The 23,859-nt window shown below is 44.2% G+C and overlaps 2 protein-coding genes across 17 annotated transcripts in view; one reads left to right on the forward strand and one right to left on the reverse strand.

Annotated features, from left to right (window-relative positions):
- Window positions 1–575: 575 nt before the first annotated feature.
- On the forward strand, window positions 576–1,351 carry CG8620 (uncharacterized protein). 2 transcript variants are annotated; one of them, NM_144196.2, is made up of 2 exons: window positions 576–991; window positions 1,056–1,351. In NM_144196.2, exons 1-2 carry the CDS (start codon window positions 724–726, stop codon window positions 1,085–1,087), a joined length of 300 nt encoding a protein of 99 aa, NP_652453.1. In that variant the 5' UTR covers window positions 576–723; the 3' UTR covers window positions 1,088–1,351. The 2 variants fall into 2 exon arrangements, with proteins under 2 accessions (NP_652453.1, NP_001137895.1); NM_001144423.2 differs by having other exon boundaries at window positions 577–1,351.
- A 324-nt stretch (window positions 1,352–1,675) lies between these two features.
- Dscam2 (Down syndrome cell adhesion molecule 2) overlaps window positions 1,676–23,859 on the reverse strand; it is a 30,733-nt gene continuing 8,549 nt past the window's right edge. For 3 of the 15 annotated variants that reach the window (NM_001274569.2, NM_001274571.2, NM_001316478.1), the window contains exons 6-21: window positions 22,615–23,063; window positions 22,200–22,344; window positions 17,902–18,053; window positions 15,759–16,031; window positions 14,855–15,142; window positions 10,647–10,766; window positions 10,325–10,498; window positions 10,053–10,203; window positions 9,705–9,985; window positions 9,140–9,640; window positions 7,762–9,078; window positions 7,402–7,692; window positions 7,207–7,353; window positions 6,827–6,990; window positions 6,229–6,355; window positions 2,781–5,656 (exon numbers count right to left, since the gene is read on the reverse strand). In NM_001274569.2, coding sequence (NP_001261498.1) covers window positions 4,788–5,656; window positions 6,229–6,355; window positions 6,827–6,990; window positions 7,207–7,353; window positions 7,402–7,692; window positions 7,762–9,078; window positions 9,140–9,640; window positions 9,705–9,985; window positions 10,053–10,203; window positions 10,325–10,498; window positions 10,647–10,766; window positions 14,855–15,142; window positions 15,759–16,031; window positions 17,902–18,053; window positions 22,200–22,344; window positions 22,615–23,063 — 5,449 coding nt within the window. In that variant the 3' untranslated portion in view covers window positions 2,781–4,787. Of the gene's footprint in view, window positions 5,984–6,228; window positions 6,356–6,724; window positions 6,991–7,206; window positions 7,354–7,401; window positions 7,693–7,761; window positions 9,079–9,139; window positions 9,641–9,704; window positions 9,986–10,052; window positions 10,204–10,324; window positions 10,499–10,646; window positions 10,767–13,247; window positions 14,435–14,854; window positions 15,143–15,758; window positions 16,032–16,596; window positions 18,054–22,199; window positions 22,345–22,614; window positions 23,064–23,859 lie in introns of those variants that run through there. The other 12 variants (NM_001300035.1, NM_001300036.1, NM_168196.4 and 9 more) reach the window with 12 other exon arrangements.

Genomic DNA, 23,859 nt, shown 5'->3' on the forward strand with positions numbered 1-23,859 from the left:
TAAAATATTTAACCGTTTAGTATTTCTAAAATAATGTGCTAAACCTGATTTATGCAATTATTAAGATCCCAAAACATTTTCAAAAAATTGTGTAAATTTCTTAATACTTTATATTCTTAAAATTTTCGATGATTTAAAACGATAAAATAATTGTTTTAAAATTACACACTTGGACGAAATTCAAAATTAAAATTATATCAAAATAATGTCATATTTCACAAAATCGTAAAAAATAATAAAAGGTATGCTTATAAAAATACGCAGAATATTTATAATGCATATAATATGCAGAAATACAAAAGTAAGAAGAATTTCGCAAAAATATGAAATATGTTTGAGGTTACGTTCGGCAATGAAATTATGTAACATTAAAAACACGTGATCAATGGAAGTAATTTCCCAAAAACCCATGAATGCGATTTGGTTAAAAATAGCTCAGATGACGTCACATTTATCGTGTGGTTTGTATGAGTATGTGACTGATAAAGAAAGGCAAATGTTTACAGTCCGAAAGTCGCGATTAGCTTGGCGCCAAAGTTGCCTATAAAAGCTCATCGACCGAATGCCGCAGAAGCCAGTCAAATTCAAGTGTTCAAGTGAAGCAGTCGAAACATAAGCAACAGATTCCGCAGCAGTTATATCCAGTTCAGAGAAACAGTAGTTAATCAGTAATTAAAGTGTTGAGTGAATTTCTTATCGGGTCAGTTGTAAACTAGTGCAAAAATGTCGCAATCCGATAACGTGGCACGTGAGCAAACTGCGGCAAATGCAGGGCCGGATGCATGTCAAGGATGCCGCGGCCAATTGCCAAATGCCACGCCCGTGGAAGTCGAGGACATGGCCTTGCCGTCGATGGAGCGTCTCATTCGAAAGGCCAACATGGCCCAGAAAATGCTGAACGATGTGATGAAACAGATCCAGAAGCAGCAGCAGCAGGAATCTCAACTCTCCATCAAGGAGACCAAGTCCAAGCACCGCAGCTCCGATGGAGGTAAACGACGACACAGAGGACGCAAACATCATAGTCATAGTCATCACACTAGCTCATCTTCCAGTTCCAGTTCCGACCACAGTGACTGCGAGCTGATCCTGGCGGAGAAGGAGGGGCACATGCCGCGGAGAAGACACACGCGAGATGACCGCAAGCGGGATCGTTCCCGGTCTCGCGGTCGCTCCCGTGGTCACTCGCGTGGTCGTTCTCATGGGCGTTCTCGTTCCAGGTCCTACACCGATTCCCGACGATCTCGAGCACTACCCCTGGCTCTGCCCGTTCGGATTTCAGTGTGAGTATCTGGCTTCATTCAGTATTATTCAATATTCATTTTATATATTAAGTGCGCATAAAAAAACCAAAAAAAAAAAAATAATAAAATATATAAAATATGAAAAAAATATTCAAATGAATTCTTTTTAATGGAGGGTGGGCTTATCTTTATTTTGGGTGCAAATAATACATACTGTTCAGGTATTCAAGATAATAAGTTACATTCGTTGATGAAATGCTGATTTAATTTAGCATTCATATTTACCAAAGTTGTGAAATATTTGAACCATTTTTCTGAGAAAATAAAGTTCAAAGTTTTGGAACTGTAAAAAGAAGTTTTTATCTTACCTCCATCAGCCGATTAACAAATAAACAATCGTTTGTTATTTTTAAATATTTCTTATATTTTTTAAATGCCGTTTGTTTTTACATTAATAGTTTTTATTTTGTAGTTGTTGTGCTAATTATATGTTAAACATAAAAATTGTTTCTCCCTCTCGTATAATTACTCGGTTTGTTCTCGTTTTGATTGTGATCTATTAAGTTAATTTCATCTTTTGATTTGTAGACTTTGCTGTGAGTTTGCTCCTTGCAGTCGCAACTTTTCTGTTGTTCTTAATAAATTCGTAAAATTCGATGTTAAATGTAATAAACCATTTCATTGCTTCGTACAAATAAATGCATATAAAAACCGACTAAAATCGCGTTAATCGCTATATAAACAAAGAGTGCTGCTGGCTCGTAAATTTTCGATTTTGTTTTTTGCTTTTATTTCAAATGAGACACTAAAGAATTATGCTGTCTGGCTCGGGTTGGAATAAATTTTACCCAAGTGAACACCTTAATCTGCGACTTTATTTTGTGATTTCTGTGGCTCTAATTGGTATGTTCATATTTAGTGGCTGCTATTTACTCGCTTTTCATGGCTTGCATTATTTATTGTATATCCGTAATTTAAGAGAGCTTTGTCTAAAAACAAATTTTGGCACATGGTTTCCGAAATGGGTTCAATTCGTCCCTCTGATCCTCCTTCTAATCCTCATCGATTTTATTTGACTGTTTAATTGGTTTCCTTATGCTTTTTTAGGCTAGTTAAAATACAGCTATGTACTCGTATTACTTTTGGATTATTCGATACGAACTAAGAGTTATATTAATTTGTAGTTTGTTTGTCTGCTCCTAACTTGGCTTTCGTTCCATTCGCGTCTGCTTGATTGAGTTTTTATGATAATTCGAAATTTAATTACGACTGGTATTTGATTCTCCTACAGGCTCATTCAATTTACTTTCATTAATTCGTTTTTAAAAACATTTATCTACAACTCGACGAATGACAGTTTATTGTAATGGAAACACTAATGTATGCGATATCATGTCAGATTATCTATGAATACTGCTTTCTTGAATTCAAATTCAGCTGGCGACATATTCGAGTTTGTGTACATCGGCTATATCGAATACATTTAGTTAACATTTTCATTGTGGCTTTACTTGTCTTTTGTTTTTTTTTTTTTTTCTATGTGAGTCATGCAACATTGTCAGTCCTTTGAGGGTTTTACTTTTTTGATTATTTACAGCATTTGCTCAATACTCTACATGTACGTGGATTCGCTAACAACTAAATGAGTATTCTTCGATTGTATATCTCGGTATATATCCTATATACATAGATGAGCACACGACTGCCTCATAACGTAGACACGCACACGGGGACATACATCAATATACATTCATATAAATTTGTACACAGCATATATGTATATCTGAGTTTTCGGCTTAGTTGAAAATTTCAAGATTAAATTCCTCGTTTCATCGCCCTGGTGTACCCACAAAACCGAAACTTATAGAACTACTTTAGGAGTAGCTTTTCATAGGCCAAACACTCAATGCTATTCGAGACTTCCACATCTAGAAGAAGTTCGTTCTTTCTACATACGATGAAAAACAGTTCGATTCGAATCGATTCGATACGATAGTTTGCGATAGTTTTGCAGTTAGTAGTTTGAGTTACAGTTTCGAGTGATATACGCATTAGTCGTTACGGATACTTAATAGACTACGTTAGTATATATATGTACATACAACATTTCTGGAAGTTCGACAACTGACCTGGGTTCTTTTTGGACACATGCCATATTCATACATACGTGGGTATATAGCATGCACAATCGTTAATACTTAGATATAGTATGACCTCTATAAATACGGGCAGGAGTTCATAATGGGAAGTGTTTCGATTCGGTATGTTTTGGTTTTTGGATGGTTGGTGCAGAATTTTGATACTGATTGTCCGAAAGTTTACTGAGTGTTCATCTGGTTGTTTCTTTTGGGGAGAGAGAAGGGTATTACTTGGTGCGGGGCTGTTCCGAAAGTTTGGAATTGAGGTTTATCATTTCAAGAGTGGTGTAATGGTTTTTAGGGGGTTTAGGGGGGGGGGGGGCGTCTTGGTAAGGTAACAAATGCATTACAAAAATGTACAAAAACGGCCCGGCTGCTGCTAAATTTGTGGCTATCGGGGGGCCCGGTCTCATCCAATCTGCTGATCTTGCGATCAGATCTTACCAATGTCTCAGACGGATATCGAATAATCCGATTTCTCGCTAAGCAATTTTTGGCCAGGAGCGGGTGAATGTTGTTGGCGTTGTTGTTGCAGTGGCTGTTGTTGTTGTGGCTGCGGTGACTTTGAATGCGCTCGTTTGTGTGGTTGCTGTGGTGCCTGCTGCTGCTGCTGCTGCTGCTGTTGGTGGTGTTGCTGCTGCTGCTGCTGGTGGTGCTTCTGCTGCTGTTGCTGCTGCTGGTGCTCCTGCTGCAGCTGGGAGGTGGTGGATGAGGGTCGGGACCAGAGCGATGACCTCTGACCCAGCTTTAGCTTCTTAATCGTATCCACATCGACCTCAACCTCGGCCAGCTCGATCCGTTCGCCCAGGCCGCCGTCCTCTGTGCGATGGAAGGCGCCGAGGTTGCACTCGGCCTGCAGCTGGAGCGGATGCAGCGTGCGCAGGATGCCGGCCCTGGATGCGTGTTTTCATTCGGGGAGTGGGAGGGTGGTGGGTGGCAATCGTTGGGGGGTGATGGGGGTGCAAGTACAAGAAAGGGTCCAGAGTTGGTTTTCTGATTGCAACCACAGCATTCAAGCATTCATTCGTTTATAGACCTAGTGGTGTAGTTCTAGTCTGGTTGTGTGGTTGGGTGTGCGTGGGTGGGCACAAATTTCACGACCTGTTGTATCAGCTTGTACCTTAAAGGCTTCAAATTTTGATTTAAGGTTATTCTCTTTTAAGTTTGATTCACAGAAAACCCTAGACTCGTATAAAAGTGTCCAAAAGTATGCTACAACATGTTTCAAAAACGAAACAGCTTTAAACTTTTTATGGCATACTCTTAGGAACCTTTTAAAATGGTTTCGAATCCATAGAAATTTCTAGGTTATGCTATCCAGGCACTCAGCTGAGCCACCAGGTCGTGAAAAGGGTCCTTAACGGGCCCCCTCGGGGGGACCACACACCTCACCGTAGGCCAGGTCTCATGTCTGATCGATTGGGTCCATGTAGGTGCAGGAGATCTCGCCGCTATCATAGCCGAAACCGTCCATGGCCTCCATGGCACCACCAACGTATTCACTCCCCCCATTGGCCGTATCCTATTTGGGCAGCGTTGGCGCTGTGAAGAACTTGGAGGAGAGCATGGCCGTCGATGGGTTGAGCAGCGTGCCCGGATGCTGCTGCTGCTGCTGCTGCTGGTGGGGATGCGATTGCTGGCTGTGGTTGTGGTGGTGCGGTGGCTCATGCGCGGGCATTATGGACTTGTGGGGTATGGGGCGGAATTGTGAAGAGGGCGGCATGCAGGCTACCAACGGGCTATTGCCGATCCCGTCCAGCCCCAAAAGCTCCTGGCCATTGGCCTCCAGCTGATGGAGCTTGGGCGTGATCAGTAGGGGCTGCTGTTGCTTCAAACTACTACTGTTCGGATTAGAGCTACTATGCTGGGAATTATTGGTACTACTATTCTGCAACTGCTGCTTATGGAACTGTTTCTGCTGCTGTGTACTGATCGATGGCGACTTGACCAATGTGGGTATGTGGCACTGTATGGAGTCTTGCGATTTGAACGTGCTCGATATGGATTTCAGATTTCCGCCGCGCGGCGATAGAATTTTGTTCGAATTGCTGGATGTCGATGGTGTGGCTGTCGTATTGGTGGCTGTGGTGTTCGTGTTGCTGGTGGTGTTGTTGTTCATTTTGTTGCTGTTGTGGTGGCGCGGTGTGGTATTGGTGGAAAACTGATATTGCTGATGATGATACCTGGAGCGACCGCGGCGGGGCAATGATTTCTGTTCGGACATTGGTGACAGATCGGAGGAGGTGCTTGATTGTGCTCCATGGTAGATGATGCCTACGGCGGAATGGATCAACGGATCAATGGTGTATCAATCGCAGCGCAGACGGAGATGTTAGTGGGGAAGAAAAGAACAGAAAAACAAAGAGCGGGCTGATAGAGAGTTTTTTTTCTTTGGCAGGGATAGATACAATACATAGATAACAAACGTTAACAAAACTTAACAACTAACTTAGCACTATCAATTACAAAATTGGGTGTCTTAGTCTTATTGGTTGGCCTGATCTGAGTATTTCGTGTGGAGTTTTGTTTGGTGCAGTTTGGCCTACTACAGATATGTTATCGAGATATTGTGGTTTGGAAAGTGTTGTATTAGTCTAGAGTCTGCAAAAACAAAGCAACACAAAAAGAGAGTTCAGCTGGCAGAATACTTTAGGATAAAAGCCTGGGAGTTTAGAACAAAGGACGTCTGCAGTGAAAGCTATCTCTATATAACTTATATAACATAAGCAGAATTTCAGTTTTGAGAGGACGTTCACTGCAGATGAATCAAAAAGCGTGGGACTTTCTTATTATTCGTTTCAAATACAATAAAATAATATATTGAACTTTCCCCATCCCTGACTTACTGTGCTTAATCTTGCCCTCGTGCTGGTTGGAGGACTCGGTGCGACTGGAGGTGAGCTGGTCCTGGTCCGATTCCGACTCCTCGCTCTCCGGCTCCGTCTTCCTGGAGTGGCGCCTCCGATTCTTGGACTGCACATGGAACATGGAACAGCGAAAAATTAGTCTGGATCGGCATCTCAGTGCGGTGAATTTATGCAGCTAGCGACTACAAAGCGCCTGGGGTTGGAACGCTTCTCGAACAAAAGAATGGTTAACTCAAGATTGGCAGGTGACATGGATCCAGGGCGTTGAAGCCCCTTAGCATGATTTACGGCATTGCAATTAATGTGAACTGAAGGGCAAACAAATACACGAGCAACATGGAACAACATAAAAAGCACGTAGTAGTACACTCAGAAAAACACTAATGTGTGGCAGGACCACATTCGATCAATCGAAGTACTTAGTAGAAGGAGAGAGATAGAGAGCTAAATCAAAGAAATGAATAAACAAACGCACGATATTATGGAACGGTGAGGTCTGATAATAATTATGAATTGTCTTTAGTGGACGTTGGTGGTGGTGGTGGTGATGGGTGGTGGTTGTTGGTGGGTTCAGTACCGCGGCTGGTGGTGGCGACGAGCAGCCCTCGGCCAGGGCCCGCTCGTGGTACATGAACGAGTGGAGCAGCGTGTTGGCCGGACCGCCGTGGTGCGGCTGCGACATGTTGCCCCCAGCCTCCGACAGCTGGAAGGTGGCATACGGCGAGATGTCCTCGGAGGTTTCTGTGGAACAAGTCCTCGGGCGATTAGCGCAGCTGATCAAGTAGCAAGGCAACAGGGGTCACAGAAATCTCAAGAGCTTTATTGCTTTCAGTTGGATAAAGAACTTCATGCTCAAGGGTTTCATTTCGGGACATTATTCATATTCCATTGATGGACGTTTACAAGTACTCTTTCAGTTGAGATTTCTGGGCACCCCGACCCCAATCAATCACTCACCCGGAATCTTATCGTTGTTCTGCATGGACACCTTGTGAATGGTGGCATAATACCGCTCCCGCTGGGCAGCCTCGGAATTGGCTCGATTCTCGAGTGATTCCTTTTGAATTTGACTTTGCTCTGCGAGCGGTGGTGCATTTTTAAGCACTGATTCAATTAGTGGAGCTCTGGATCCTATAGAGATTGTATACTTACTGTGTCTGTAGCAAACGATGATCATAATGATTGTGCAGAACATTCCGGACACTGCCGCTATGGTTGGGATGAGCAGGTTAATATTGGCGAATATGACCGTGGTTTGACCACTACGGCCACGATGCATGATTTCCGGCGGCGGTGGATCTCCATCCTTGGTCAGGGTCACGAAGTTGAACTCCGCCTGCGAGATTCCAGCCACATTGTGCGCCTCCATGCGGAGTTGATAGAGCGTCGATGGTTGCAGATTGTTGATTACTATGCGACGCTGCGGCTTCAAAGCATTGGATACTGCGGTACATTATTGGGCAAAATATGTAGTTCGTTTTATATATTTGTAATAAAGGTCGATGCGCTTACCTAGAACCCATTCTGCATCCGGATCGTCGGTCACCGCTCGGTACTGCAGGACGAAGTAGAGCAAAGGACATCCATTATCCGGCCAAGAGTGCAGTCGAACCAACAGCGAGGTCGAGTTGGGTGCCAAGAGGGCGGTGGAGGCAGGATGACCAGGCGATTGACCCTGAGTGCGCACGTGCAGAATGGTGCTGGTGGGCGAGGTGCCCACCTTGTTCTGGGCACTCAGGTGGATCTGGTACGTGCTGCCACACATCAGACCCTTAAGTTCATGACTGGAAGCATGTCGCGACAATTGCATCTCGTCCGTGTTGCCATTGGCTCGCCGGTAGAACAAGGTATAGCCGGTGATGGGTGCATTGCCCGTGAAGCCGCATTTCCAGTGCATGAGGATGCTGCTCGAGGTGGCACTTGTTACATAAAGAACCGGAGCTGTAGGTGGCACTTGAACGATTAAGGTGTGCGTCAGTCGATCAGTTCCAATGCCGTTGTCAACCTGACAGCTGTAGTTGCCACCATCCGCCAGTTGCAGGCTGGAGATGATCAGATCCCCACTGTCCAGCAGCTGGGAGTTATGCAGTCCACCCTGCCGCAGTGCCACATCCGATTTGAACCACTCGCGTTTGGGTTTGCCGACCGCCGTGCAGGGTAGAGTAACGGTGGATCGCCAAGGTCTGACCACTGGACCACCGAAGGATATGATCCTCGCCGGTATGCGATTCGTGGTGATTTGTGAGGAAACACGGGAACTCTTGCCCTCGCCCACTCGAGTGCTGGCCGTCACCCAGAACTGATACTCCATATGCGGATGCAGTCCTTTGGCTTCGTAATACGCCTGCTGTGATGGCAGACTACGTTTCTCATTGTTCAGTTCCTCGCGACCGTTCACTACGCGAGTGTAAAGACTGTACTTGGTGATCACACCGTTCGGTTCATTGGGTGGCAACCAAGAGATATACAGTGATTGAGATGAGCTGGACACAACTTTGATATCTGCCGGAGCCTCAGGCACATCCTCTTCGCTGTGGCAAAACAATGGCTTCGATACCACTCCATCGCCCATACGCGTGTGGGCCAAAACCTGAATGCTGTAGTTGGTGTATTTGCGAAGTCCTGTCAGCACCATGGTGAGTGCTGTCGTTTTCCTCGACTCCACTTCGTCCTTGCTGGGCTGAATGTCATCGATGATGGGCTCGAATATCAGCTTGTATCCCTGCAGCAGGCCATTGGTGTGGTAAATTGGCGGTGGTTGCCAGGACACCTGAAGCGATTGGGAGGATAAGGCGGCACAGCGAACGTCCTCCGGTGGTCGACTTGGAACTGAATAAACAAATGTCAAATGAAATCGATATATCAAGTTATTTCCTAAAAACCGTCTTACCATCTTCCATAGTCTGAGCAGCGGTGGGTTCCGAAAGAGGTCCTGGCCCCACTTGATTGAAGGCCTGCACCACCACGGTGTATCTGGCAAACTTAGCCAGTCCGCTGAGTAGTAGCTCCCCATTGCCTCCATCGCCGTCTCCGGAAACGGAAGTAAAGTTATATGCCGTATTTCCTGAACTGGACAGCTTGTAGCCCACATTGTAGCCCTGAATGTCACCATGTCGCAGTTCTGGCAATGGAGCTACCCAACTGATGAGCAGCTCGGTGGAAGACAAAGGTCTGGCGGAGAGACTTAGAGGAGGTCCAGCGGGTCGCTGTGGTTCCGTGCGAACAATCAGCTCCTGACTGGGTGCACTGCGTCCGGCCGAACCCTCAGCAATCACCCGGAAAGCGTAACGTGTCGCCGGCTTGAGGTTCTCGATCATTGCATTGAAATGTGGCGGATCCTTGACCTCGATCTGCTGCCATTGGTCCACAAACAAAGCTGGTGGGAGAGAATCTAATTATGATGGAAACTTTACCATCTCTTCAAACTCTTTAAATCCAATCCAGACTATACGTACGATCTGCCTCGCGGAACTCCACTATGTACTTGGTCACATCGCCAGTGCCCAAGGTTTTGGGCTGCCACTTGATGTTCACCGATCGACTGCTGATCATGGCCGCCTCCAGGACACTGGGTGGCAGTGGTGGCTCCTGGACCTGCAGCTGCACCAGCTGCTGGTCATTGCCATACAAATTGCTGGCCCGACAGAAGTAAGGACCACTGTCGGTGGCGTCCACCGTGCGGATTTGCAACTCGGCGGACACTCCGTCTGGTGTGGCCTCCTGCTTCACCGAGATCCTGAAAACGAATGCAAAGTGCAGTTGTATTACTTTCGTTTCCCACAGATCCGGCTGAGTGCACTCACTTGTAATTGGTTGACGGATTCAGCGTGTTCTTGCCCGAGCGCATCCAAACAATGTTAATCGGCTTGTCCCCACTGACGGCACATTGGAGCAGTGCCGTGTCGCCCTTTTTCACCATCACGGACCGCGAAGTGGATGAGAAGTACGGCGAGGCTGAAAACGGCGAGCATTTTTTCCATTTTAATTACGACGTCGATTCCTCCGGGGACACAGCATTGCAATTAACCAAATTGCCAGGGCAGCCACCATCATCATTTTAGCCAAATATACTCACAGTTCACTTTCAGCTGGATGACCTTTCCGATGCCGGTGCCGATGCCATTGTTGGCCTGGCACAGATAGAAGCCCTCGCGATCTTCCTTAACGTGTTGCAGCAGCAGGGAGCCATTGCCCAGTAGCTTGGTGAAGGGACGTTCGCGGACTTCCTCGTACTCTCCCGATTTACTGCCTGTGGGGGGAGACATTAAAAAACCGAATGGGAATTGGTAAGTTCTACTTGGAAATATACTAGATTGTACTATGAAATATTATTCCCTTTCTCCGGACATATTTTCTCATATAATTTTATAGTTTATATGTAATTTGCAGTGTCTAACCTGTAGCCTTCTTCCACACTATGCTGGGTGTGGGAACACCCTGTGCCTGGCAATGCAGCATAATGTGGCGATTGCGCTCCACATTTGCGTCCACGGGCTCGACGATCCAGCGAGGCGGCACTACGGGGCGTATGCGTGATATGAAGAAATGGTTAGCTAACTCGGAAAATAGCTGGGAGTTCAGAACGAATGATTGAAATCAAAACTGCTAAGACATACAGTAAGAGTAGTGGTTCTTAGATAGAGATATAGAGAGAGACAGAGAGGAAAAGTGAAGATTTCTGGCAAAGTAAAAAACGGCATAAAATAATTTTTTGCTGTTTACGATCTTAAGATTTTCATTGTGCCTAGCACAAATGTAAAAACTGGTTGAATAGTGGTAGCAATATGGTAGGAACTTTTCAACTAATATACAAAAGGATATTTGTTTTTTTTTTTTTTTTTTTTTGTTGGATTGCTTTGAAATTAAATACAAAAAATAATTTCATATGCAACTCAGTCAAAAATGGAATAAAAATAATGTAAATTCTTTGATGTCATCATGTTTTAAGGAAAATCATTTAGGAATGTCCGTGGGGGAAAATGAATTCTTTTCGTTTTTGTTGGTGTGCAAGGACTTTATTTTTATATCTTTTCGTTTCGTTTATTCAAATTGATCGCTTTCTCTTTTGTGTGTTTTCTTTGATTCGCCCACGCTCTGTGCCTCACTGTTTCGAAAAAATCGCAAAAAAGGCTTAATATGTTCTTGTATATTCGGCGCATAAATTAAATGACAAAGGCATGCCAGAAGCGAAATTGAAAATATATTTGCATAGAAATTATAGAATGCGCAACATAAATGTGAACGTGGTGGTGTGAGTTTCATAGTTGGACACGCAGCTAACAAAACACGAAAAAAGCGAAACAATAAAATGGGATTTCAATGCAAAAAAAAAAAAAACTCCCACCGACATTTTCAATAAATTATAAACTGTTTACTTAGCGGCTGCATTTAATTGCCAGCCTTTGTTTGTGCAGCAATAACGAATTAAAAAATGTTAATTAAAAATTAAACCCGAACAAGGAGCAAATTATAGAGCTCCAAATGAAATTATCAGCTGGCCCAGGGCCCAGTATTAATTAAAATGATTTCTGGTGATTATGGCATAATCGTTTATTTTTTTTTTTTTTCATTCTTTTGGGTTTTTCAAGGATTGTTTTCGTATAGTTTGGGGTTGGTTTTATTTGGGGGTAGCAGCGTGTCTAATTCGAATACGGAAAAAATCTTTGCACACAACAACAGCAGCGTCAGCCTGGGAAATGGAGCATTGGCAAAATAAATATAAATAAATTAAATTTTTGGAAAACTGTGTGCGTCGAGCTCTGCTCGAAAATAAATATAATTGCCCACACCCCAAGCTGGTGGCTGGCTGGAAATTGGGCGGAAAAAGCTTAACGGAGCAATCTGTGTGTGAAAGGAGGAAAACCGAAAAACGAATTAAAACGAGAGCTTAAGAACGAAACTGAACGGAGAGCAAGCAAATCATAAATAAATTGAAATTAAAATTCATTTGTCACAGCACTACGCGCAAGCAAGATGGCAACGGGCAAAACTAAAAAAATTGCATTTCTAATCTGTACAAAAAGACGTGCAGAAATGAAAAATGCAGCATGTTGGCAGCCGCTTCTCTAGCAAAAAAAAAAACAACCATTCTCAACTACATTAGCAAATACTGCGAAGCTTTAAGTTTCTTATCCATTTAGTTTCTCGGTCGGATCTCCGGCAGATATTTTCTTTATTTTTGCGGTTTAGTTCACATTGCTCTGCAATAAGATTATGTTTAAGCGGTTTCTCAGTCACACGCACACACACAGGCAACCAGGCACACACACAAGCGAAAGGGGTGGCTACACCGAAAAAAATAGTCGGGGATCAAAGCGATCTATCATAATATAAGTTTAATAATTGGAATTTAATTTTGCGTCAGCAAATTCTGAAGATGCTCTTTTGAATTTCTCAAAAGAAAATTATTTATATTTTAAAACTATCATTTCTATTCAAAATGGATTTTAATTTTTGAGCATAAGAGAAGTGTTAATAAAATCTCGTATTAATTATCAAAACAATTTGAATCCCCTGTTCCATTTTTTCGGTGTGGAAATATAGTAAGCGATTAGAGAGGCCAAAATCAAATTTGAAGCGTAAGCGCGAGTTTCATCTTCGAAGGATTTCTCGGTGGATTCGTAGCTTTTTTTGTACGAACTCATTCATTTTCAGCGTTCGCCTTGTTTATTCGTTCGTTAATTAAGCACAGCACATTGAGCATAGTAGATGAAGTGGAGTTTTCGAAAGCTGCAAGTCAAAAATGAAGAGAGGAGCCAAGGGTAACAAAGGATATTCTGCATGTATCCTGCAGACCGAGCAGCATCGCACTGGCCGGCAAACCAAAAAATAACTGGGGCATTGCGAATAAGGCAAACGAATCTTAAAGCAGCTTATTATCCATGTTTATGCAGGAGTATTTGTATAAATTAAAAATTACAGCTAATCACAAAGCCGTGCGCCCTCCGTGAGCTCGACAAAATTGAAGAACCACCAATATTTCACTTTTTTTTTTTTTTGATGGGAGAGCGCACACTTAACTTATGCAGCTAAAGCCCGACTTGTCGTGTAAGAAGCGTTTCAAATAATAGGCAGCAAATCAAAAGAGATATTCATAAGCTTTATAGGTAATTTGTTAGATTTTTGGTTACGAAGCGCATAAAAAGCAGTGCAGTTAAAACGTTTTACCTGGTGAGACGGTTGTCAAAAAAACCCACAGCGTGCCAAAGCGACTTAAAGGTGACGGGGGAACTCTTAATTGTAGATTAGTAGGGGTTTTCGGGGGTTTTTAAGCGGTACGATTTTTTTGTTTTTTTATTGGAGTTATGGGTGGTTTTCTTAGTGAGAGTCAAAAAATCAAAGCGCCTTCGGGCTGCGCAACGTTCAGTTGCACCGCGGCTCAGTTACATAGAACTCGAAAAAAACTTGGCCAGCCCATTGTTATTTGTTGTTAAAAATCAACCAAAAATATCATCAACAACTGAAAATACCATTAAGAAGCTGTTCTTGAATACATCAGCGGGAAAGCAAAAAGTTATTGAGGGGCAAGTGAAGTTCGCTTAGTTTGTATTATATGTAGTGTGATATTGTGTATTGTGTTTTCAGAGAAATAATATCGCCATAGCGGTTTCTTGTATCGAATAGTATTAAATGTTTAATTATTAATTTTTTGAAATTTCATATAGAAAACGTGGGTTTTCTTAAGTTTCTAAAGACTTATATTGATCCTATTAGGTAGGCATCGAAATTTGATTGATCAGTATTTAGTTTGCTTTTTATATAAATGGTTTTAAAGAAGCTGCCAAAGTTAATGAACATTGACTTAATTTCAATTTTGATAGCAAATGGCTTCGATATTTGTGAGGTTTTCTCTTTTTGTGTTCAGTGTTTAGCTTTTGCGATGGGTACGCTAGTACGCTACCTTTGACCTGCAAGAGGGCCGTATACTTGATCTCGGCCGCCGGATTCTTGGCCACGCACGTGTACTCGCCGGAATGCGTGGCCGACAGCGACGGAATGCTCAGCAGGGAGCTGTACTGGTCTAGCATGGTGACATTGGCCCCCAAAAGGTCGGGCAGCGGATCACCGTCCTTCAGCCAGATGAGCTTCAGCGGCGGATCGCCCCTGGACACCCCGCAGACGGTCCTCGTCCGCATGCCCTCGGCCAAACCCTCCTGGAAGGCGAACGGTTCTATGCTCGGCGGCACTGCAAGAGGAAAGATCAGGCGAAACGGGTTAAGATTGGCACAGCTGAGCGAAGACACCTGGCAGACGCGAAATTCCCACGTTGATGCAGCAACTGATGATGATTGCTGATTGTCAATTTGTACGCTCTGTAAACCTTCGCAGTTTTGTTAACACATTCGAATCGAAAAACGCTACTTAATCTTGTTACAAACATTCCGAAAGTGGAAACATCATTTACAAAGGATAGCAAGGATCGTATATATATATAAATATATAAGATAATATGTATGTATATGCAATTCAATGGTTCTGTGTTACATGGTACATGAATCAAAGTGCATACGAAAGGAAACTCAACTACTTGCAACTAAACGGGATTACAAATACTGGATAACTGGATTACTGGATTCGAAGGACTCGAGTTCCTCATTGTTTTTACCATTGACCAGCAGGGCCTGCGAGTTCTCCACCTCGGCGGCAGAATTGCGCACCACACAGGAATAGTTGCCGGTGTGGTCGCTGCCCAGATTCTCGATGACCAGGATGCTGTTGTACTGGTCCACCTGCTTCACGGACATGTGCTGGGTGGGATCGATGGGACGGCCGTCCTTGCGCCAGTTGATGGTCAGCGGGAGATCGCCCTTCACCACCGAACAGGTGAGCGAGGCCCGATCGCCCATGTTCAGCTGCAGGATGTTCGTTTGGAAGGGACTGAGCTTCGGCGGCACTGCAAGGGATCAGCCAAGGATTGATGAGCCAAAAGGGAAGCAAAAGGAGCACAGAGTGGCCGGTTGAAAAGGTTGCGATTTATGAAAATTTAATCAGCACGGCGCCTCATTAGGGCGCGAATTCATTAACATTAGCACTAATGAAAAAAACGGGGTCCAGTTCGTCCTTGCTCTCCTTCAGCTTCCTTTTTTCATACCACTTTTTTTTTTCAATTTACCAACTTTTAAGCTTAGATTATTGCGCATATTTAATTAGAGCAGAAGCAAAAAGTACATGTACCCGGCTGAAAGCCAAAACAAAACAAAATTAAGCAGAATCTAAAAAAAAAAAAAAAGGAATGGGAAAATAAATGCAAAAAGGTTGGCAAAAGGGAACAACTTGAAGCGCCATAGGAAACTACTTAGTTTGCTGTTAATAATTAAAATGCAATTTTCACTTCGTTTCGTAGCCCGCTGCTTGATGTCATCGTTCGGGGATGAAGAGCTGTGAAAGAAACCAACCTCGACCTCCTCTTGTTTATCTATTTCACTGGGTTTTCATGTTCACTTTTTTTTCCTCGGCCTTTCTTTGAGTTGGTTTTCATTATTTTTCGGCTTCTCCTTTCACATACTAACCTATGACCGTCACCTCGCCACTCCGCCGGGCACTGTGACCCTGTTTGTTCCTCGCCCAGCACGTATACACGCCGGAATCGGAGTTCTTCTGCACGGGACTGATGGTCAGCGAGCCGTCCGGCTGGACACGTTGCCGTATGTCATCCGGCAGCTCTCGTCCTCCGCGCTCCCAGTGGATCTCTTCGATGGGGTAGCCGGCCACCGGGCACTTCAGATTCAATGTCTCGCCGGAGACGGCGGTTACCTTCGGAATCAGTCGAATGTATGGAAGACCTGTGACGGAATTGAAAATGAGCGGAAAAAAAAGCGCCAGCTGGTGAGTTAGTTGTGAGTTGGGGATATGGTGCTTTTGGGCGAATGTAAATGCTTAACAGATTTGCGCGTACGTTGCTTTTTTAATAATGCAGTAAACAACGACACATACAGCGGCAAAAAACTGGTGCCACAAAGAGCAGTTGCACTGAGAAGAAATATCACCAAAAAGAAGACTACTTTAAATATCTTAGGGTGTGAATATAAGTATATGTAAGTATGTATATAAGTATATATAATATAAGTATATTGCCTAGCTATAGGTTCAGAACCAATAACGTTTGATATTCCTACAAATCGTAACTCTTTTTTTTCTGTGCAGACAACGGGAAGCGGAGCACAATGTAATATGCATATCCTGGCTGGTTTCGTCCTGTCTCCAGTGCCCTTCGCCAAAACACTTTTCGGGAACGTGGAAGGAAATAATGCAGCAACTGTCGGTCGGTGGAGGCAGCAGCAGCCGCTGAAGGAGCCGCTCCTCCGGTTGCCTTGTGGGCTGAGTTTTTCTTCCATTCTTTTTTTTTCTGCGGAATATGCATAATTCCCGAGCACGTCATACGTGGTCTCTGTGAGTGTGTTTTTTTGCGGGTTGGAGTGGATGGGGATTTTTGTAATCACCGCCATTACCAAGTCGCGCAATCAGCGACATCGCCGAGCTTTAAACTAAATGATGATGGTAGTGGGAGTGGGATTCATTTGCTCCTTTTTTCGAGCTCCGGCGGCAAACAATGTTTGCAGGGTATGCGGAAATTGTCAAAGGAGTCGAAAGGACGAGAGGTATGAGCAGGTACTTCTGACATACTTTTTTGCATTTATTTGATTATCATACCAAATCACTGGGGTCTTAAACTTTCGTCCAAGGATCCAAGCCATCCCCAAGTTTATTTGATTTGAGTGATAAATGTCGAACGGGGATAGCTGAGTGTTGAGGGTTTTTCCCCTTGCTTTTCTTCATTTTCTTTTCTGTTCAAACCAGTAGAGCATCGTTTAGTCGAGAAAGGATTTTTCGTGAATTTACTTGACTTTATTTTTCAACTTTTTCACTGCAAAACTTTGTAAACATGGCGCAGTTTTTGCCGCCGCTGTCGTTTTGTGTTTGCACTCCTGCTCCTGCTTCTTTCTCGCTGGCAACGCCATTTTGTTTGCCTGGCGACACAAAAATATTTGATTTCTTGCAAAAACAAGGCAGATGGTGCGCGTGCTGCTGGGAACCGGCACTGGAAAATGGGTGGATTTTTGGGTGGACGACTCGTCCTGTCGGAGGGAACTTTGTGCTGGGGAAAAGCACTGCAACCAGCCGAGAGCCATGTTCAACAGAAGTGTGCGCCTCGAACAACACTTCACTGCTGCAAAGGCACAAAAGTAAACTTGCTGAAGGAGGATGGGACATGGGCCCAAAGGATCTGGCCAGCAAACTGGCGAGGATGTGGCAATGGTAAGAACATGGCAAACGTGTTGTAAAACAAAATCAAGCAAAAGTAGGCAAATGCCAAAAAGGAAGAGCAGCCAGCCTCGAGCGCGAAGAACGTTTAAGTGCATGTGTAAGTAGCCGGCCATATTTGTATATGCACAGGGGAAAATTGTTCAGTAACATATCTTGAATGGCCTTCTAGAATCACCAAGGGACTATAAGAAAGTTATCCGAGCTTACTGTCTAGTTTGTCCTTAATTAATTATTGTATATTGCTATAAATAACCCTGATATACCAGATACTAGATCCTGGCAGACCTTCTCATGAATTCTAAACCACTTACTAAGCCATTAACATTTTTCTCATATGTGCATCTGTATGTTTTGAGTGCATGCCATGGGTGTGTGAATACAACGTACCATAAATATTCAAGCGCGCCGCATGCTGCACTCGTCCAGCCCGATTCTCCGCGATGCAGGCGTACTCGCCACCATCCTCGACCATGACGTGGCTTATGTTAACATGACTAATTACATCGCCATGCACGGTGATGTATTGTCCGATCATAAATCTGAAATGGCAAAAAGGGATGGTTTTGGATGAGAGCACAAAAAACACATTAATATTTGCTTGGTTGCGATTTTTGCGATGGTTGCACGCGGCGTATGCGCAATGTGCGAATGTTTGCTAGCTTGGTGTTCTACAATTGTTTTCTTGTTTTCGAGCTGCCGCTGCATATTTAAGCGTACCACACAACCCAACATTCACGCACACACACACACACACACCGCTGCACACTCATCAGCTAGGCACACTTCAAAAATGCAGCCTGACCCAAATCCCTTTTGACTGTAGGCTTCATTTTGTTTTTGTCGTATTTTTGCGCTAGTTTTTTTTCGACTTTTTTTTAAACATTAGTTTTTTTTTCTATGCCACATTTAGTCGTAATGAAGGCTGTCAGTCGAGCTGTCGGGGCTTAGCATAGTTTCCATATTGCTGTCAATGTCATGTGCCACGCCCACGAATGCGAATACGACATCCACTTAATGCCAGGCCGTTACGCCACGACTCGAATAATGATGGGAAAAAAGGATTTCACAAGGCGCTCAAGTTGGCATTAAGTTCTGCGTTTGTTCCATTGTTTGCCACGCTTTCTTATTGGCACAGACGCATTAATTACAGGCAACATTGTTACGCATACGCCATGTGGCACTCGCACAATCGGCTTTTGCGGCATCTTACAGCGATGTGAATGTATATGTACGATTGTATTAGTGTATGAGTGTATGAGTGTTGGGGATATGCGGGGATTGCGATCTAAGCCAGCACACCACCCGCCGGCTCATTAGTTTGTGGCCCGGCTCGGTGGCAACTTTTCAATTGGCATTACGGCCGCAGTTGGAAGTTGGAGCCAGAGTTGTAGTTGTAGTTGGAGTCGGAGAACAATAATGGCGGAGGCAAAGTAATTACAATTTTAATTAACTTTTGCAGCAGCCGCATCCTGTGGCTAGAGGGGATTCAACGACGTGGCTTGGGGCTTATGAATGCATAAGCCAGTCGCGAGAAGCGCTGATTTCCCCAGAAAGTGTGGCCAAGTCAAGCCGAAAAATCTTTATGGAGTGTGCCCAGGCCAAAAAAAAAAGAAACAGTAGTAACTGTAGTTAAATGAAAATGAAGCTGGGTGCAAAAATATACAGTCGCATTCGGAAGGGAGACACTCAGTCGTTGGCTGCAGCACTTGTGAGCGAGCAATGGAAACAATGGCAAGGACCGAGTTGCAACAAAGTCGCACACATCCGCATCCGCATCCCCATGTCCGTATCCTCATCCACATTCACATCCGCACAACGCCGGCTTAAGCGGCATTGCAGAAGTTTAACGGTGTGTGTTTGAGTGTGTGTGCTCGCCAGTGTGTGGAGCGTAAAACGCTTTGCCTGCAACAATATAAACCTAATAGCGTGGCGCGGCTTTTGTGTGCTGTTTTAGCTGATTGCAGTGTGAGTGCCCGGCTCAGTGGGTGGCTTAATTCCAGCCAGCCGAAAAAAGGGGTGGCAGGAATAAGAATTTCACTGGGTGCCACTTGCATCTTGGCCCCTGCCACACTTTCAAGTTGCAGAAGCGAAAAGTTTCGTGGCAAAAGTTTATGAAAAATTATGAATTTCAATTTAGCCTAATCGAGTTTGCACTTGGATTGCAATCAGGTTAGTTTTGCAGGCACAGCTTAAGGTATCATAAAAAGGCGATAGGGTGGACCTTGATCCGATTATATAAACATATAGCCGAAAAAGTAGCATTCAAGCAATAACAATATAAAACGACTGTCCCGCCGGCACACAGAGTTCACTTAAGTTCACATGGCTTTGTGTCGCTCAAAAGGCGTTCCTTCTGCAGCTTAAGCGCTTTCTCATTTAGGCAAAAATTACACATATTTCCATAACGCCTGCAGTTGTAGACAAACGCATCACGCACACACGCCTCCGTCGACGTTCTTAGCAGCTCCGCAGGAAAAGCTGAGGAAATCTGAGGGGAAAATCTAAGGAAAAGCGGAGGAAAAGCTGTGGGAAGACCTGCCTGCTCAACTGCCTTAGCCCGAGTTTCTGGTACCGCCGCAGACAAACTTTTGAGAATGGCGTAAAATGAGCGTTTGAGTGTTGCGTTACCTCGTGCGCGCAATCATTTAATTTCCGCCTCGAGGCGTCTGCCCCCCATCCACCATCCACCATCTACCACCGCACCCCGCCCCCATGCTTTTCCGGCCATTTCCCAGCACTTCCACCGACATGCCTGTTTGCCTGTCTGTCTGCCACTTCAACTTGTTTGTGTGTGTGTGTGTGTGTTTGCGTTTGTGTGTCTGTGTATTAAATAAATACACTTACCAAGTTGATATACCTTTAAACCGAATAATGTAAACCACTTAAAACTCGGCAATAACAACGCAAACAGCAAGAGAATTTCTTCTGCATTGCGAAGGATGCTGCTGCTTCCTGGCAAATTAGGTTGCCAGCGACGCCAGGATAACGCCAGCGGGTATTATGTGTCAAAATTGTGTTGCTCAGATAACTTTTAAATTAAGGCCATCGGCGTCTGCATGTCCGCACAAGTTTCCGAAAGCAAATTTTCACACCGACCACATAACACACAAATTTTTGTAATCAATTTTGCCTTGTGGTCAAGCCATCTTCCTGCTCCCTCTCTCCCCGACCGAAGTGGCCAGGACCAAGAGGAGCCAAGGACCCCAGGATGACCACTTGAGCAAACCAAATGCATGGCAATGTCCTCGACAGCTCCAAGTTACAGCTTCAAGTGCTTTACATGCATAAAATCTAGTCACATTTTTTATGAACTTTTAAATGGTTTCAGACTAATGGAGCCATCTGTCTATCGGTTTATGTAAAGGATATTCATAATATAAATAAATTAAGCTCAAACTTTCTAGAACTTTAACCGAAAGTACTATCCATAATTATATCTCATAAATAACAAAACTAAAAGGTATCCTGAGAGCGAAACATTTTCTTGCAAAAACCCGCAACCTATCAAGTTGATGGGATTTCGTCTCCTGCGTTCGACATATTGCTTAAGTTTTAATTAAAATATAGCACAGCTGGGCGACGCAGGACAACAATCAGGACACGGTTGCCTTAGTTTCCCTTTTTTTACCTCATTCTACAGCTTTCCACCGAGAATGGAATTTCGAAAAAGCGAGGAGTGCAAATAAAACGCTGCTGATTTTCATGATGCTGCTGGTATTTTTTAATCAACAAGAAAAGTCAACAGAAGTTTGACTTGCAAATCATTACAGACGTAACTCAAACAATTAGTGGCAGCTGCCAACGGACTGCAAATGAAGCAGGACTGCCGGAAAAAAAAAAAACGAAATACAAAACAAAAAGAAGGGTTTTTATTTTCCAGCAGGTAAGGGACTGAGATAAAAGCCAAATGAATGGCAACTGACAATGTCGCCGACCAAATTGCCAATCAATCGATTCGCTGCTGCATTTTATTTGCTAGCAAACGAATGGAGGCAACCAACTGTTTGTCAAGTCTGGTCTCGATTTGAGCCGATCGCTTCGATTTTATGCGGCCAATGCAAATGTCAATGTCATTAAAGAGATTCAATTCAGTTGGCAGCGGGCCAGCTAAAAATGCAATTAAATGCGTAAGGTTTTGCTTGGCGAGCGGCCACTTAATTAACAAATAGAAAGGCAAAGTCCGGAACCTTGGACCAGACACAGCAAACACGGATACACAGATTCAGTACCAGATTCAGATACAGATACACTTACAGTCGCCGGAACAGGAGTGAATGAACGCTGGAGCAGACGAGGCCGACCCAAACCACCCAACTTTGTAGGCGCGGCAGCCACTTTCTATATGTGTGTATATGTTTTTCTATATATTCGTGGGGCAATGTTTTTGAAAGGAAAGCGCAGGCAGCAGCAACAAAAAAAAAAAAAAACAAAAAATACAGAAAATGAGAAAAAAAGTTATGGAGGGAAAAAGCAAAAGGCAAACAAACGCACACAACGAGTGCAATAAATGCAACCGCAGCCACAGTCGGGAGCCGCAGTTGAGATAAATTTTTGCTGGGCGCCCGCAGCGCCGCCTCTGCCGTTGCCATTGCCAAGCCCATCACGGAAACCCCACCCCACTGGCAGGCCCCCTTCAAAGCCCCTACTATGCCCCCATTTCGCCCCTTTTCAACAAGTTCAATTACCTTCCGTTTGATGGCAGCGGAAATCCGTCCAGTGTCCATGAAATTTGCGGCGTAGGATTGCCGGCAGCGGAGCACTTGAGGCTTACAGCTGGTCCTGGCTGCAGGGTCTGCTCGATAAAGCTGTAGAGTAACACGGGCGGCGCATCTGGGGAGCAGAATGTGGTGGCAAGAGGTCACATTAATAATTTAACCATAAGCTGGTCCAATCCGGGAGGGGGATTAGATGCTCTAATACATAAAGGATTTCAAAGTGGGGAATAGAATTGTTTGTAAGTCGGAGAAGGAATTAAAATAAGCGGCTTACAATAAAAATGGGAATAGATATTAAAGATTTTACTTCACAATAGAGTTATGGTTCAAATCATAAATTTAAATTCCTTTTGCCCACTAATATTTACAGCTTAGATGGACTCACCACCCAGTTGCAGCTCGGCGGTGGCCTGGAACGTATCGCCTTCGGGTCGTCGCACCACGCACTGGTACATACCGCGGTTCTCGCGACTCACGCGAGGCACAACCAGGGTGTCCTCGACGCGGCCCGATGAGGGCAGCTGCCGGCCGTCTTTGTACCACAGGATGTTCTGCATGCCCACGGGACTGCCGTTGCTGGTGACCAGGCACCGGAACTCCGCGGTGCCGCCCATGTGAACGCTGAGAACGTTCGGTGAGATTTCCACTTGGATGGGCGTGGCCACCGTGAGCCGGAGCTCGGCACTAGCTTCGCCGCCCACATTGCCGGCCGTGCACTTGTAGACGCCGGAATCCTCGCCAGTCACAGCCTCAATGGCCAGGATGGGGCCAAGCAGTCGGACACGTGGGCCACTCAGCACGGGCAGGGGTCCGGCTCCATTGTGGGTGAACCAGCTGCGTTGGAGGAGCGTGGAAAAATGAAAAGATTTGTGTGGATCAGACTATTGTAAATCGACTCCATTAATCGCCATTTTCAATTGGTAGATTTTAAAAAAGCGAACAAACTGAGCAACTGTGGTTATTGCAATCTATTTTATTCTTCGGGGCAGTCAGAGGAGCATTCGTTATGCCACTACAAATATAAATTAAATCTAAAAATCTAATCTAGTAACAAATTTTGCTTAGAAATATATAAATAATTTAAAGTTAAAATATAACATTAAAGTTGAATGACACCAATTTCAAGTGAGAAACATTTGTGCAAAGTGCATTCTAGATTTATAATTGAAAATTTCGCTTAGTAATTTGAGCTCAGAATGCTCCGAATCAGACAGACTTAAATTAATAGTGTTGAGCTCTTGAACAATTGTAGTCCATTTATCATGTACCATCTGGTTGCCCCATAACAAATCTAACATCTGATGGCTGTCAAAGTTTGTGAAATTATTGAAAGGGTATTTCAACTATAACTATCAGGGAACGAAACAAAGTTCAAGGCCTGATGGACTGACTACCTTTGGCATTCTTTATCCTGTTTTTTTTTTTTTTTTGCCCATCCCCTGTCTGTCTGTGTTGATGGTGCCTTTGTTTAATGTTGCATTAATCCTTTGCCTCGCTCATTATCCCTCTTCTCGCAGGACCTCGTCCCGCTCTGCCGTATTAATTATGAAATGGCTACAATATTTTCCCCTTGGCACAGCAATCTATCTATACGAGTATATGTAGGTGCCCCACCATGCAGTCGCTTATA

The sequence above is a fragment of the Drosophila melanogaster genome, chromosome 3L, assembly GCF_000001215.4.
Source record: "Drosophila melanogaster chromosome 3L".
In the NCBI taxonomy this organism is placed as follows: Eukaryota; Metazoa; Arthropoda; class Insecta; order Diptera; family Drosophilidae; genus Drosophila; species Drosophila melanogaster.

What these genes read in the sequence shown, in the direction of transcription:
- CG8620 (NM_001144423.2), top strand. Translation starts at nt 724, where the DNA reads ATGTCGCAATCCGATAACGTGGCACGTGAGCAAACTGCGGCAAATGCA.